The sequence below is a fragment of the Podarcis erhardii genome (assembly GCF_964252035.2).
Source record: "Podarcis erhardii genome assembly, chromosome: 5".
NCBI classification, from domain to species: Eukaryota; Metazoa; Chordata; class Lepidosauria; order Squamata; family Lacertidae; genus Podarcis; species Podarcis erhardii.
In genome coordinates, this window is record NC_138509.1 from 30,162,777 (window position 1) to 30,179,282 (window position 16,506).

The following is a 16,506-nucleotide window of genomic DNA, read 5'->3' on the forward strand; positions in this document are numbered from 1 at the left end:
GGTTTCTGAATCAAGTTTTTGCCTGTCCACAAAAGGAAAGAGCCAACCTAGCCCTCTGTGGCAATGACACAATTTGAGAGCAGTCACTGAAAAGGTCCACTTAGCATGCCCATGAAGGTGGCAAGACATCAGAGTAAGGCCTCTCAATAATATCTCGAAGTCTGAGTAGAGTCCTGTAGTTGAAGCATTTTATAAACATCTTACTGGAAGCCTCAGGAAACAAAGCAGGAATTACTTCCACATAATTTTTTGCTGGGGCAAACTGCGTATTTTACCAGAGGCATGGTCCTTCCCTTTCTTTGCACACAATATACTCACATTAATTTATTACAGGAAGCAATCTGCCTGACGTGTTTAAGAACAGATGATGCCACCTTAACAGTTTTTAAAAAACGCAACTCCAAAGAAGTTGCTGTTCGACCCTTACCTGCGCTAAACAGTGGTAATGAAAAGTGGGGAAATGATGTGCCACCCTTTCAGTGAATAATTATGGGCGAAAAGCCTACGCTGCGGTGGCAGCTTTGAACACACAAGACTCGTACTTTTTGTGCGGCATCGAAGATGAAGAGGGACATCTAGCAACACAAGATTCCTAACTGATGCTTCCTAGGATCTCAAGCGCGCTCTGCAACATCCTCGCCAAACAGCGATCTGAAGCAGCTTGCGAAAGAGTACAGCGGTGTTGTAACACCAGGTCCAAAGAAGCACCACTGCACAGTATTTTCCCAAAGAGCCCCGCCCCTTTCTGTTTGGGCAGGTATTCCTTGGCAGAGAGCTTTCTTTTAGGTGAAAGTCACCGCTGCGAAGCAAGAATTAGAGGAAATCGCGAAGAATTCGGGAGCGGGAGGCGCTGGGAACCTTCAGAGGTAGGAAGAGGGTTAGTGGGTTATTTCGAAAGGGTGTCCCGATGGCTCCAAAACTGACCCGCAGCCGATCCAAACGAAGAGCAAGGCTAAAAAGCCCCGCTGCTGCTGCTGCTGCTACAGCTGCCAGCATCGCTGCTCCCTTTCGGCGACCCGGCCCCCTTGGCGGCTCTTCCCTGAGGCACCAGGAGAGCGCCGTCGACGCCAGGGCTGGCGGCGGGGGCGCTCGGAGGACCGCGCTGCCGTGGCTCCTCCTAGAGGTGGTATGTGGAGACGGACCCCCCTTCCCCTCCCTACCCCCGGCCTCCAGAGCTGCCGCCATTGAAACCATACAATAAAAGCGACGGAAGGGAAAGGAGGAAGCGCGACGCGGGCATTGCGGCGGCGCCGGAGCGGAGGCGGCAGCAGGCGGGCAGGTGACCGGGAAGGCTCGGGGCGGGGGGAAAGGCTGCTCGGTTAATGCACCCCCGGAGGACGAGCCGTTGGGGCCCGCAGGGGAGGGTGGGGAAGGAGGAGGCCTGTCGCCGTCCCTGGCCGCCCCCGCCCCTCACCCAGAGCGCCGCCGCGGGAGGGGAAGCGGCCCCCGAAAGCAGCCGCAGCCTCCCGCCCCCCCCATCCCCACGCATGGAGGCGATGCGGGGAGAGGCGCGTCATCCCCGGTAGGGAGCAACGCGAGGGGAAGAGAGAAAAGGCGGCAGAGCGAGCCGTTGAAACAGAAACAAGCGGGAGTGGCGGCACCTCAACGCGCGAGATGAGAATCTCTTCCCGCTGAGGCTGCGGCGCTTTTCCCGCTCCCGTTTTGTCCTCCTCAGAGGTCAAGAAAATGCCGCCGAGTGGCGTGAAGGGGGGGGGAGGCGCCGCCGCCCTCTGCGCTGTTTCTCTCTAAACCCCCCCCCCCCATTTCTCTCGGGGGTCGCGATTCCCTCTCTCCCTCCCCACCGCACGGCTCTCCCAAGGGGGAGTGAGGTGAGGAGAGGTCACTTCCCCGGCGCTTCCCTTTCCGGGGCGCCCTTTCAACGAGAGCCGGTTAACGGCATCTCAACCACTCCCCCCCCCCCCGCTCATCTCGGGCCACAAGCAGAACGAGGAGAGAGGCGGGAATCTGACGAGAGAGCCTGGAGATAGACGCCTCCCCCACCCGCCCCGCCAGAGGCTAGGAGGACGGGAATTGCGCGGGAAAGGGAACGGCGTTGGTTTCCCAGAATTCCCTGCGCCTGACTGGCGGCTCGCGCATAAGCGCGCGCTCTCCATCCTGCCTCTTTAAACGCTGGCCCCCTCACGCCCACCCACACACCCCCTTTAAGAAAAAACTGCCAGCCCGCGTCTTTCAACCGTCCGACCTATGAGCGCGTGCCCTAAAGAACGTTAGGCGGGGCGGGTCCCTCAGTGCGCGCGCGCCCCGCCCCCGACTCCGTATTAAGCAACATCTTCCTCCACGTTCTCGCTCGCTACGTAAATAAGTTTTAATGCTTTGGCGGTTTGAATTTGAAAGAAACAGAAAGGTTCCTGCTTGAATTTAAAGGCCAGCCCCTTTAAAGAGTGGGGCGTTCTTATATGAGGACGAGCAATGTCACACCTCCCTCTTCTGAGAGGGAATGTTATGGATGGAGGAAACGGCCGCGGAGCATGCGCAGTGCGTGTCTCTATTTATGAAGCTCTGTGTGTGTGAATTGCGAGGTCTTGAGGTTTCTTGTTTTGTTTCTCCAAATGGTTGTCTACCTCTTTTTACATTTTCTCTTATTGTCCCACGCAGCCCCTCAACCGATCACTACTGCCATAATAAAAAGATCCCCTATAATGGTTATTTCAGCCACTTTGACAGGGATGTAAATGTTTTAGATAAATAAGATCTATATTTTCTGCATCGTGCCAGAAGATTCAGTGGAAATAATGAAGTTTCCACATAATTTGAGCAATTTGATCTCCCTGTCATTTAAGGCCAGTTCCCGCTGAATTGGTAGTCTGGTGATTCCCTTCTCCTTAACATCTAGTCTAAGTATATATACTGTACTTTTCTGTATGGGGAACATTCAATCATGGATATCTCCCCCTGCAATCAGAAGTGCTGCAGCCACTTATAATGCTCTATTTCTTAACTTTTCATTATTGTTTTTGTAATTTGTATTTGTAATTTGTATTTGTGGTTTTACATATTTAGGTAATATTAGTGTGTTTTTCTGTGCACTGCTTAGAAATATTTTATATATTAAGCAGTATAGAAATGGTCTTAAATGCATTTTCTTTTTTAAGAAAAGAAAAATCAGAAGTGCCCTTTATGGGCTTAGGAAACAAGTGAGAAGGAGAAGCAGTATCGGCATGTCTGCTGGCCTTGCCCACAACCTGTACACCTTCGGTTGAAGGTTTGGTTTGCTATATATTTGGGAGCCCTAAGCTTCCAAACCTTACACTGAATGTATGAAGGCGATGGATGAGAAGTCAGTAAGCAAACTGGAGGTGGGACCAGTGGGCTCCACGCCCTCCTCTCCCCTGATTCCCTGAATGCATGGAGAGCATTTCTGAACAGGGCTCACATCAACTAGATAACACATTAATTAGGTCGCCCTATCTCAGAAATACAAGTAGACATGCAGCTTTCTACATGAATGCAAAATATTGTGTAAGCTAACATCAGAAATCTATCCACAGACAACCCTTCTACCTTCTGGGGTTTTCACTTTTCCTATGTTTCTGTATCTTAAAGAACTACAAGTCTGACAGGAATTGCATTAAACAGGTGCAGTTTGCTTTATTGTTTTATCCTCATTCTGAGAATGCTGCGGCTGTTTGAATTTCAGCATATAATTTGGTACGGGCAAATCCTATTTTGTGCACATTTGATGCACATATGACCGTGCACACACTTGCCAGGTTTGGTACCAGAAGAGGGCGGAATGAGCTTACACGCAGTCCACTGACTGCGCACAATGACCTGGGACGTAACCTCCGCATAAATGGGTTGCCTGCATTGAAGGCAGAGAGCCTTCTGCTAGGGGAAAAGGTTGCCATCCTATTTCCCTTCACATAGGCACACAAAAGCTACACAGCACAAACAAATAACAGTATAATGATGCATTTAACTAAGCCTAAGTACATGTAACTGAAATAATTGCAGTTACTTGCCCTTTTTATCACTGCTCCATTTTCCTCCCCTTTGTTGTCTCCTGTGTGCCTCTTTCACTTTGTAAAATGCCAAGCACACAATGGGCATTATGTACAGAATCGGGTGTGGGGGTGTGGCCTAGTTTCTGAGCCAATACAGGCTATTTTACCAGATGTGTGTAAGTCAGGTACATCTCGATAGTTAGATCACAACCCTGAGATCCATTTATCTCTATGCTAGGACAAATTTCATCTGTGTATGAGGCTTCCAGGTTAAAAGCCACAGATCAGGTCAAATAAAAAATGGAAATTACTTATATATTACTTATTACCTATAAGATATATATGCCTTTGTGGCCATATGGAATCAAAATATAGTGTATTCCAATGCAATGGAGGATACAGCTTCCATATTTTTTCATAGTTGTGTAGCAAAGACAATTTCAACAGGTACAATTATGCTCACTCCTTCATGACAAAGCTGTGCCTTTCAGAAAATTTCACTTTACACAATTTTTAAAAGTATAGAAGCCTATTTTTAGTTTGCATTTGAACAGCCTAGGATAATATGAGAGGCTATTACATGAACAGGTTTGGGACATATATCCAGTGTTGCAGTGCGGAGTGCTCTTGCTCACTGTTCCAGTCAGTACCCTTCCTCCAGGATACTCTATTCCATTTCTCCACATGGTTCTCCAGATCCCCCAGGCAAATCAGTGTTTCGTGGTCACAGTCTTCACCCTGTTTTTGAGGTGTGTCTCTCACAGGTTTTTTTCTCTCTCAATTTTTTTTTTGTACTGTACTTCTGCAACATGGGGTTCCTTCACATCTGTTCATAACATCATATGTGTGTGTGATAAAGGTCTTGCTGCCTAAGCACTGACACCCACATGAACATCAGACGAAGAAACTGACTATGAAAACTTTGTTTCAGATGTATCATGGATGTTGGCAGCTGTGCCATGTTAGTTGTTCACATTGTGAACTAGTTGGTACAATATTGAAAGTATTGTTTCCATACCAATTACATTACTATAGGTCATTTATGTTTTGCAGTTTGTTAAGGGTTGCTGGGAATTCTAATTCTGTTGGGGGCAAACTACAAAGCCCAGAATTCTTTGCAGGGGAACATGTTCTGAATGTATAGCGTAGCCAGATATAGTCTGTACACAGCCTTAAATCTTGCTCCCCTACATTTTTTAAAAAATCCAGCTCCTATTATATCACACCCAATATCAATCCTTGTTTCACCCTTTGTATGTTTTATATTAGGACAAACAAATAAGAATCATCTGCCAGAAGACTGAAAAACACAGAGCGACAAGATGTCGGCCCGAGGTGGAAAGAAAAAAATGACCAAAATGTCTCGCTCCAGCAGAGCAGGCGTTATTTTTCCAGTGGGCAGAATGATGCGATACTTAAAGAAAGGAACATACAAATTCCGGATAGGAGTGGGAGCTCCTGTCTACATGGCAGCTGTCATAGAATATCTAGCAGGTAAGAACATGTTTTAATTAAATTAATGAAGTGGCAAGGCCAAGTGCTTGCACAACACTTCTGGAAATGAGGCTGTATAATGGTAAAGAAATCATTTGCTTGTTTGATGTTGTTGAGTTCAAGCTGTTAACAGAGCAGTGGGAATAGTGGACATTTGATCATGCATGCTTTATCCCAAGTGGGAAAGCTTTTCTTTTTTGTAAGAAGCTTTGGACACTATATAATTGAAAAGCAGGATATAAATGTTGTTGTTTAGTCATTTAGTTGTGTCCGACTCTTCGTGACCCCATGGACCAGAGCAGGCCAGGTACTCCTGTCTTCAGGATATAAATAGAAATTGTCAAATAATAATCAATCCTAATTCCTCGATTATGGCTGGAGGGGTCAGGATGGCACACTGTTTGCCTCTTTGCCAGCAGAGAGAAGTACTGCTAGTGGAAAGGGTTCCACTGTGCTGGAAGGCCCAGGCGGGCAGAAAGCTCTTGCCAGTTCTCCTGCTAGTGGGAGCAGGAAGAAAGCTCTGAAATGGTGCCTTTAGGAGCAGGGTGCTAGCAGCCTGGAACTGGTATAGTGAAAAGAAAGATTAGAAGCCATCCCCCTGCACTGCAAGCTGGCAATGCTTGGAATGTGCTGCTCTGCTCCTCCCCCATTTAGTAAATTCAGTAAATCATTAGAAGCAAAGGTATGGAAATACACACATCCCAGGCTTTTTTCCATTTCAAGGAAGGACCTAGAATTTTACAGATCTAGGAAATGAAACTGTGAGGTGGTTCACAGATGGCCTAAATGTGTAAATTATTTATATAAGTGAGTCCCAGGAGCAGACGTATCTTGTTACTGATGTGTATCCCAATGTATTTGTAGCAGAAATATTGGAATTGGCTGGTAATGCTGCAAGGGACAACAAAAAGGGAAGAATTGCTCCAAGACACATCCTTCTGGCAGTTGCTAATGATGAGGAGCTGAATCAGGTATGCTTTACAAACAATTTACAGAAGATAATTGCATTGGATAACTGTTAATTACTGTTGTAGTGCTGTAGTGCTGTAGTTCAACACTACTAGGAAAAAAATGTTGAAAAACCAAGATCTCATGGCTTCTTACAGTTTTTTCCTGAATTTGCCAAACAAGGTGTTGCATGGCTTGCAGTTATTCTTCATGAATATGTTTGCTGTTCTTTATTTAAAGGTTTCAAGGGGGCGGGGGGAGAGAGAAAGTGAAAAAATAAACATTAAGCATGGAAGTGTTTGGAGTCAATTTAAAGCATTCTTATTAAACTGCTCTACATGGGGCAGCTCTACAGTCATGTGCTTCTGATTTGAATAGTACATTTTTATTAACCAGTATTCAGTAGTTAGACATGCTGCCCTAGCACAAAAATGTTTAAGAAAGGGTATACTAACAGCTATACTGTTATAATGCCACAAAATGCAATCACCCAAACTTCAATCCCATACCTACTTACCTGGGAGTAAACTCCATTGAACTTGGTCCAAGTTTAACTGCTGGAGGTTTGTGCTGTTGCTTTCCAATTGTTCTGTTTCAACCATGACTGCCATGGTTTTACACCACTCTGAAATCTATACAGAGCAGTGTGCAAATATTTCAATGAATCAGATTGATTTAGAGGCTGGGGGGCATTCCTCCCTCTTATCTCCCCTCCTTTTTGCATGATTCATGTGAATGAAAGCAGCAGCTGAAGCTCAAGACAGGTGTCACAAAGAGTAGCCTATCAGACTGAGATGTGCTACTTTATACAGTGGTACGTTTGGATACGAACAGGATCTGTTCCGGAGCCCTGTTTGCATCCTGAAGGAAACGTAAGATGCGACTGTGGGTGCGCGGGTCACGTTTCGCCGCGCATGCGCGTGACGTCATTCTGAGTGTCTGCGCATGCACGAGCGACGAAACATGGAAGTAACGCGCTCCGTTACTTCCGGGTCGCCGCAGAGCGCAACCCGAAGATATTCATCCCGAAGCTACTTCAGCCTGAGGTATGACTGTATCTTTGACATCCATAAACTATGGTACCACCAAAATTATGATGTACCCAATAGAATAGGCTTCCTCAACCTCGGCCCTCCATATGCTTTTTGAGACTACAATTCCCATCATCCCTGACCACTGGTCCTGCTAGCTAGGGATCATGGGAGTTGTGGGCCAAAAACATGTAGGCCAAGTTTGAGGAAGCCTGCAATAAAACATACCTTTATAAGACCCAACCAAAACGTAACATAACAGTGAATAAACTTCTCCATAACTCCTCAGTTGGCTGGATATACTATACTGCACTGAAATGTTTAAATATTTTATTGTTCTGGAATGTTTCTGCCACACTTGCCATGATGTCCTGCCACACCCTTTGAGAACCACTGTGGTAGATTGTTAAAAGGGATGGGAGAGTGTGAGAGAGAAAGTTAAGGAATGAGAGGAGTGGGAGGAGACAATGGGCATGGGCATTGCAGAAAGGATTGATGATGGTTCAGTGTTTGTGTATGTGTTCAGAGGCAGCCTACTCCTGAGTGTTAAGTTTGTGGGAGGGCAAAAGTCTGCAGTAGTTCAGTGATGAGGGGCTCGTACTCTTCACGATCTCAGAGGTGCCTTTATTCCCAGAACTCTGGCCCAGCATTGAAAGTAGACTCCTGAGCTGCCCTAGTGAGGTCTTGGCATAATTTACAGTGGAGGAAATTGGGGAGAATGGGAAGGGAAGCAGGGGTTGGTTTTGCCAGATTGGGGAAGGAACATGAGAAGTGGGATGAAATGGTACACTCTCTGGGTGAAGTTTGCAGCAATGGAGAGGGATACTTAACTATTATAGAGAGAAGAGCTAGTAGTTTAATCTCTGTGGGAACTAGGCCACCACACTGCAAACGCTACATTTTTAACTGGGGGCAGAGAGGCTACAATTGCTTAATGTTTTATTTTTCTATAATTCTTACTATAAATTTATTCACTTATCTTGGGCTGGGCATTTACTACTGTGCCTCTGTGTTCCTCGACTGTTAAAGTGGACCAGTGTTCTGTGGTTTAAATGCAATATAGTAGTGTTGTTTTTACTTGCTGGATAGCTTGTGGGTTGCCTCACTAGTTTTATCAACTTAAGGCTTCTGCTTAGCTCCCTGTTTCTACTTTTGGCAGATTGAGTCTGAATTGTGTTGGCCGCAGCGTTATGTAGCCAGGCATGCTGCTGAGGTGCCAGACTCCACTCCAGAAATACTTGGACATGCACAAAAGAGTGGCTCAGTTCTCATCCATGAAATATTGGAGAACGGGAAACAGCATAAACGAGTATATTGTCACCAAAGCTCATGGGCCTTCAGTATCAGCAATCTGATTTATAAATTGTGTCTTCCTTTTTGTATTAAATGTAGGAAATATAACTGAATTTATTATTTTTATTTTGCTTATTTGATCACATTTTTATTCTTTTAAGCATGAAAGCAGAGCTGCATATTTGGAGTTTTTCCATTTTGTACAGTGAATTGTTTGTAAAAACAACAAGCAAATCTATCAAAGTGAATGAGTACCCTCAAGAGAACTTGTATTCAGGTATGTCCTCTCTCTGTACACTGCTTCTTTCTGCAGTTGCTAAAAGGAGTGACCATTGCAAGTGGAGGTGTCCTGCCCAGGATTCATCCAGAGCTTCTTGCCAAAAAACGAGGCACCAAAAGCAAATCTGATACTATCCTTTCACCTTCTCCAGAGAAGAGAGGGAGGAAATATTTGGGGACCAAGAAGACTGGAAAGAAAACAAAGGCTGCAAAAGCCCGGGCACCCAAAAAGGTAAGCAAAACTTGGACCAAGCAGCTCTATTTGGAAAACAGGCTATGCTATCCCTCTTAGGATTGGTCTCATTGTCTCATTATAATGCCTTTCTTTGTGGTCAGGTTCATTTCGGAGGGTGCTCATTATTAATAGCCCCAGTATATACTGTGCAAGAGCAAACTAGAACTTCTTGTAAGATAACTTTCTCTGTAAGTTATTTTAAAGGAGTAACTCAAGCTTTTCAGGAGTTTGGCTGCCATATAGGGTTGTAATGTATAAGAGGGGAGGACCCTTACATATAATGCTATCCTTAACACTTAATAGTATAAAGAGGGAATAGACTTCACCATTTTTTGGGGGAAATAATTTGGAAATTAGTCTCATTGGATTATATCCAAAGGTTCCCTTCCTCCAAAGGAAGCTCCTTCCATCTAAGAAAGTGAACCTTTGGGTGACTTCGAGTTTATTTCCAAGTAGTTATGCTTAGGACCACAGTCTTGGTGTTCTTGGTTTTTAACATAGATTTAAAGAGCTGGTTTGTTTTCTCCACTTCCAACATACGCCAGGAGATAGAAAAACTATAGATGAGTCACACATGGATATGTTAACAGTTCATGTTTTCAAAATCTATCATAGCTGCAAATGGACACCTGACCTGACCAAGATAGCACAGATTAAAGTAAACCCAACTCTGCAAGGCAAAATATATTTATGTTTAATACTAGCATTGATCTTCACATTGTCCATTTGAGAGCCAAGTCACACCTTTACCTATAAGGTGTTAAGATCCTTACACAATGGCTCTTCTGTTTTGTTCTTACACAGTAAGATGCTTATGTGAACCAGCCCCTCATGTGGAAAACAAAAAAGTTACCATGTCAGAGGAAACTAGTTGTGAATATGGGGGGGGGTTTCTCTGACAGTACATTTCCCCACCTACTCTGTTATGTTTTCTTCTTCTTAATGTTTCTTTTCCCTGCCCCCAATAGAACAAACAGAAGGAGAATGAAAAAGAAGGAGCATCAAATTCAGCAGCTGATGATGGACCTGGTGATGGGTTCACTATACTCTCCTCCAAGAGTCTTCTTCCAGGACAGAAGGTACCAAGTTAGAGAACAGTACAATAAAATTATGTCCACACTATCCACACCAAAATTTGCTCAGTTGACTCTTGCTTTGCATATATTTTAGTCAGGGTTTCCTCAAGATCCAGGAAGTATTTTTATGAAGCAATCCCTAATTTTAAGGGGAAAAAATCATGATGAAGTAGCCACTCTGCAGATTTTCACTGTAGGAGCTACATGTTTAAGCTTTCTCCTGTTTAAAACAGGCCATGCCCCTGCTATTCAGTCATGATTCTTACTGAAGTCTCACCCCTCTCCTCATTCACAGCAACGAATATTCTCATATTCTCTCTCTCTCTCTCTCTCTCTCTCTCTCTCTCTCACACACACACACACACACACACACACACACACACAGAGAGAGATAGAGACTCTGTGAGAAAGTGTTGCATGAAATAGGTATGGGTTATTTATAAGGCACAAATTCCAGGGGTCTGGGACTGCATTAGTTTGCACTGCAATAATCTTAACATCTCTGAACACTGTGCACTGTGCTGCAATACCTCTCCCTATATAAACCAACCCGGATTCTGTGATCACTATCTGGGGCCCTGCTTCATGTGCCTCAAGAGGTCCGGAGGGTGGCAACACAAGAATAGGCCTTTTCTGCTGTGCCTCCCCGTTTGTGAAATGCTCTCCCCAGCGAGGTTCGCTCACTGCATGCCCTCATTAAATATCCTTATGTGCCAGGTGAAAATGTTCCTCTTTGACCAGGATGATTAATATTCTGTGGGCTTTTAAATGTGTTTGTGGGAATGGGGCAGGGGGGTATTGTTTTGTTTTGCTTTTGTTCTCACTATTTGTTCTTTCTCTGTGATGTGAACCACCCTGAGAACTTCCAATGAAGGGCAGTATATAAATTTAATGATAGTAATAATAGGAAGATGCAGCTTTAGTAAAATTGAAATCCAAAAATGTTAGGTATTTCTTGTGCAAACTGAAAACAATGAACCTATTAGAGGGGAAGTTATGTGCCCTTAGTCCAGTTTATTTCAGGTGAATCTCTGTAACTATAGATACATATGCATATAGTAAACACAGAAATTAAGTGCCCTGATCAGCTGGGGGCGGGAAAGCAGGGTTCTTTCCATAGGTGAATGAGTAATTGTTTCCATAGGTGAATGAGTAATTGCTTGTATAATTCCTTCCTGCATCCAGATGCTTGCGCTGCAGTCAGAAAACCGGCAGTTATTCTAACCATTTGTTGGTTAGGGGACTGGATTTTGTACCCTCTCTCCCATTACCTCCTTCCCCTGTATGGGTGATCAGCGTTATCACCAGTTATCTGATACAGGCTATGCACACAGAAGCCCAATTACTGCTGTGCACATGTGCAGCTGGATTTGGGCCAGATTATAAAGATAGGCATTTAAAAGATAGCAGGGGTTTCTAATGAAAAGAGCATGTGGTCATCCTGTATTTAAAGGCTCTGTTTGAAGTCTGAAAAGTGAGCTGCTCGAGGCCTAGTTTGAAAGTGAGAGCCTTGCAATTTGATAGCAGCTTGGTAGCAATAAGAAAATGAAGTACAATCTGCTTTCTGTTTTAGTAGTTTAGTATTCAGACAATTTCACAGCATCAGTAAATAAATGCAAAGTGCATAGCAGCATGCACACACACGCACACACACACACGGGATGTGAACAGGCTAAGACTACATAGGAAATATATTAAAGTTATGGTTAGCAGCTCACTGAAAGCATAAACTTGGTTTGCAGCATAAAGGCAATTTCTTTGCTGGGAATGTTAGGAAAGGACCTGAAAATAGAGCTTGTCAGTATCCTGATGCCTTTATATGAATCTATGATATGGTCACTTTTTGAATCTTATGTTTGGCTCTAGTTTCCTCATCTCTAAAAAGTATCTCTGGATACAATCAGCTGGGGTCATAGAATAGACGGGTTTTGATTTTATGCAATCCGATTGCAGGTTTCCTGAAGACAGCTATTTGGCATGTTTGAAACAAGATTCTATACTTTATAGTCCTTTAGTCCAATCCAGCCAGCTTCTTTATATTCTTGTGAATTCTTTCTCCTGTTTCATTGGCATCTTGCAGCTCTCTCTGACGCAGAGTGACATCAGCCATATTGGTTCTATGAAAGTAGAAGGCATTGTGCACCCGACTACTAGTGAAATAGACCTCAAAGAAGAAGTAGGTAAGTCTCTAAGACTCTTTTTTTTAAGGAGATGGGGATATTTGAACCTTTGAATTGTAATTGTAACTCTTTTCCAGGGAGACTGTTGAAGTCTAACCTTAACATCAGAACTCAAAACTAATACAACTTCCATCAGCCCCAGCCAGTGTGACTAAGCTAACTGGCACTCAAAGCAGTTGTAGTCTAAACCTCTGGAGGTCTCCAGGTTGCTGAAGTCTGAGTTATGTGTAACAAAAGCCCTTACAGTATTTGTACAGCAGTTTCCATCTTTGTGGCAATTGTTTTATTTTTAACAGTGATATCATTCAAATGTCTTGTTTCAAGATTTCAGATGCCTATATATCTCATAACACAGTAAGTTGGTGCAATACTATGTTTGCTTTTTAATTACACCATCCTAAAGTTGGCTGCATTTGCTATGTACTTAGGTTTCTGCTAGTGTTTTAAGAGTTTAGTTTGTTTATTCTCTTTTAGACACCTCATAAAATGAATTATCTTGGTGTCTTACAAATAGAAAAAATAAAAACCACAGTGCGATAAAACTATAATAAACTTGAGACAGCCAGCACAATATTTATCTACATTTTAAATGGAAAGTTGAGGCACTGGGAGGAGGGGAAATCATTTTATTAAATGAATCTTTGACCGTAGGACTATAGGCTCAAAACTGATAGCTGACTTCAGATCCTATATTTTTATGTGAAAACTCCACTAGTATTTTAATAGAAACGTGTCTTGCTTTTTTGCCCCCCAGGTAAGGCACTGGAAAAGTCTGGAGGTAAAGAGTTCTTAGAAACCATAAAGGAACTCCGTAAAACACAAGGACCTCTGGAAGTCACAGAAGGTAACCTCTTTTGTTTATTGCAGATTTTTTTTATTAATCATTTAGTATTTTCTCCTTACAAATATTCAAGAAATATTTTTTCTTGCTGTTGTTTGTCTTTGGAATAGCTTTTCGAAAAAATGCATGAGTTATTTCAATCTCTGTGGGATTCCATCCCACAGGTAGCTTGTATTGTGTCAGGGAACTGCCATCAGTGCCGGAGGGAGAGAGCAAAATCCAGAGGGATTCCAGAGAGCATCCCAGGATTGGGAGAGGCAGCCCATCTTCTGGAGAAGAGAATCAGCGTAGCACCAGTGGAGAATGGGGGCAGATGGGGGAAGCGGCGAGGCGGTCCCATGACTCCTTGCCGGGGACCAGTGGGGAGAGTAGAGGTCCTCCGCTGCCTACGCCCTCCTTGCGCAGAAGGCTTTCGCACAGAGAGAGTAGGAGGAGACTAGGCGTCAAAGAGCTTCTTTGCTGGAAGAAGTTTAAGAAACGCCCACTGACGGATTCTGCCAGCGATTGAGACAGCCACGGGTGAGTGGCTGTCCGGACAGAAAAGGTTCACTCAGGCACGAGCAACCCCTAGAACCATTACATATTGCAACAGAATAAAGACTACCTTATATTTTTATAAGGAATGTTATTTTGGTTTGGAAGTATGAATGAATAGCAGGCTTAACAGTTTCATTTGCCACACTCACTGCAGCAAGTGTGGAGCTGTCCTCTGCGGAGTGCAAGAGATGTTAAGCCTTAAATCTAATTCTGAAGCTGCAGAGCTTAGTGGTTGCACAGTGATTTTTGTACCCTCCAGAGTCAGGAGGGGGGCTGTGGGTTACACCACATGGCAACCCTCCCCTCACTGGGTGGAGGATGGCAAAGGCACCTTCAAGCAGTGGTATGGAAGCAAGCTTCCCCCCATCCCGCTGGTTCTTCCTGAGGAAAAGCCAGACAGAGGGATGGGGGCTGGCAACAACAATTTTTGGTTTCTGTAGCCAAAAATTATTGGTTTCCGTAGCCAAAAATTATAGACCTGATTAAACTGACAGGGTGTTTTTAACGCCTAACATATTTGCTTTTTTTCTCCCTTTTTTTCCTCAGCTGCTCTCAGCCAGTCTACTGGTCTAGCAGCAAAGTTTGTCATTCACTGTCACATCCCACAGTGGGGTTCAGACAAATGTGAAGAGCAACTGGAGGAGACTGTAAAGAACTGTTTAACTGCTGCTGAAGACAAGAAGCTGAAATCTGTGGCTTTCCCACCTTTCCCCAGTGGCAGGTATGTGGTTTTCTCTGTAAAGCCCCGCCACTTAGTTATGAATGTTTCAACATCTTGTCAAATTTGTCACAAAACAAATTTGTAAGTGTGACATGAAGGCTTGCCATATATTTTTTTTCCTGCCAGAGGTCCTGCACCTTTAATGACTGCATAATGTTCAACTTTCTCAGTCATTGCATCTCTGTGTCAAGGAAAGCATCGCTTTCTGAACTTCTAGTATTTCATGCAACTACTAAAGAGCTTTGCTAGAAATGAGTTGGCTGCCTTAATGATTTCTGTGACTGGCTTTATATTTCAATAGCTGTGGCCTTTTTCAGTGCTGTCCAAGGATTTAGGTATGCTAGGTAAAATGTTAAGATACTTCTCTCCAACAGTGTCTCCTCTGCCCAGTAGCCACTTACATCACTTACATTGTGTGGTATACTTTGAGAAGCACTATCAGCCAAGCTTCTCTTCCCATAATTCCCTTCCCTTTATTTCCATGACCAAGTAAGCTCTACTATCTGTATCTTGAAACTACTGTTGTTGATTCAGCTACATCTTGATCTTGATCCACTGCACTCTTTCCGAGCTTCATGTCCCTATGAGCCCTTGCCTGTTACCATTCCTCTTCTTCCCAAACAAAGATTATCCATCCTTTATAAATATGCTGATATTCCTGAGCAGCAGATACCCATTTTTCCATAAGTCTGTTAGGCTGGTGCATATGTACTTTTATGTTAGCTTGATCATAGTTGCTATGGTCCAAATTTTCTCAATCCATTCAAATATAGTAGGAGATACGCTTTTTCTGATTTTTAGCTGCTATAATCTTAGCAATTATAAGGTTGAACATTATTGATAATTTTCTGGAATAACATCTTTTAGATAATGAGTTGAGCATTTATAAAGTACATTTAGCTCATAATTTGGGCTAATGCTCTTATGTTCAAGCTTTAATGTTGATCTCTTTTCCCCTGTATATAGAAATTGCTTTCCAAAACAGACTGCAGCCCAGCTGACACTCAAAGCCATTTCTTCTCATTTTGATGACTCCAGCCCTTCTTCCTTGAAGAACATTTACTTCGTGCTTTTTGACAGTGAGAGCATTGGCATCTACGTGCAAGAGATGGCAAAGCTAGATGCAAAGTAGCAACAGAAGCCAAATGAAAATTTATTTTTCAACATGAATATGAGTAGGAATGAATTAGAAGTGGGTTTTATTTTTAAAATATTGTGAGGACGGAGTATGTGAGTAGCTTTGAAGTTTTGTGATGGGTGGAGGGCTTTTGTTAATTGGGGGGGAGAAGGGGAATTTGTTTGGGAGAATGTGATCGGCAATTATACCATGCTTTAGGCACCCTCTACCATTTTGTATCACCCCTAAGAAATTACATTGCCAGCTCTCTTTACCTTTTAATGTCTCAAGTTATTTTAGTTTAGACCTTTTAAAGATTAATCTCATTTTAGAGTAGCAAGACAATTCAACACAGTGGGTGGGAAAATGAATTGTTTGCTCTTTCTTTCCCCACTGGTAGTTAGAAAACCTTGTTATGTCTACATTCCATGTTGGAGAAAGTAATTTCAAAGAAAACTTCACTTGGTGCTTTACTGTTTTACCCCAGAATGAACTGTAATTGCTGAGAATATTTCATCTTATTTGTTTTTATATAAAAAAAATGTGGCATCATGCTTTTTAAAAACTTGAAACTCAAAACCTTTTCACTTAAGACTTATTCTCAAGGGAAAGTATCTTCAGTTTTATGACAGAGAAGTCTCTTGGAACAATTGAGACCAGTTCCATCCTAGTCTGTGCCATTGGGAAAGATATGTGGAACGGACTATATTGTAGTTTTGCGCTACTAAAAGACACCACAGAATCTGACAAATGGAGGGGGGATGCAAATGTACTAAAAAAAGCAACCAT

The 16,506-nt window shown here is 43.3% G+C and overlaps 1 protein-coding gene across 6 annotated transcripts; it reads left to right on the forward strand.

Moving 5' to 3' along the window:
• The first annotated feature begins 301 nt into the window (after positions 1-301).
• Positions 302-16,296, forward strand: MACROH2A2 (macroH2A.2 histone). 6 transcript variants are annotated; one of them, XM_081861940.1, is made up of 9 exons: positions 302-866; positions 5,235-5,459; positions 6,324-6,430; positions 9,045-9,242; positions 10,214-10,324; positions 12,402-12,501; positions 13,256-13,345; positions 14,426-14,600; positions 15,567-16,296. In XM_081861940.1, the coding sequence occupies exons 2-9, from the start codon at positions 5,288-5,290 to the stop codon at positions 15,730-15,732; spliced, it is 1,119 nt and encodes a 372-aa protein (XP_081718066.1). In that variant the 5' UTR covers positions 302-866; positions 5,235-5,287; the 3' UTR covers positions 15,733-16,296. The 6 variants fall into 6 exon arrangements, with proteins under 6 accessions (XP_081718066.1, XP_081718067.1, XP_081718070.1 ...); XM_081861941.1 differs by lacking the exon at positions 302-866 and adding an exon at positions 1,015-1,279; XM_081861944.1 differs by lacking the exon at positions 302-866 and adding an exon at positions 2,294-2,315.
• Positions 16,297-16,506: the final 210 nt, after the last annotated feature.

Coding starts and splice junctions, on each gene's coding strand:
- MACROH2A2 (XM_081861940.1), top strand. CDS start 5,288: ATGTCGGCCCGAGGTGGAAAGAAAAAAATGACCAAAATGTCTCGCTCC. Junction 9,243..10,213: donor AAGCCCGGGCACCCAAAAAG/GTAAGCAAAACT, acceptor TGCCCCCAATAG/AACAAACAGAAGGAGAATGA. Junction 12,502..13,255: donor AGACCTCAAAGAAGAAGTAG/GTAAGTCTCTAA, acceptor TTTGCCCCCCAG/GTAAGGCACTGGAAAAGTCT.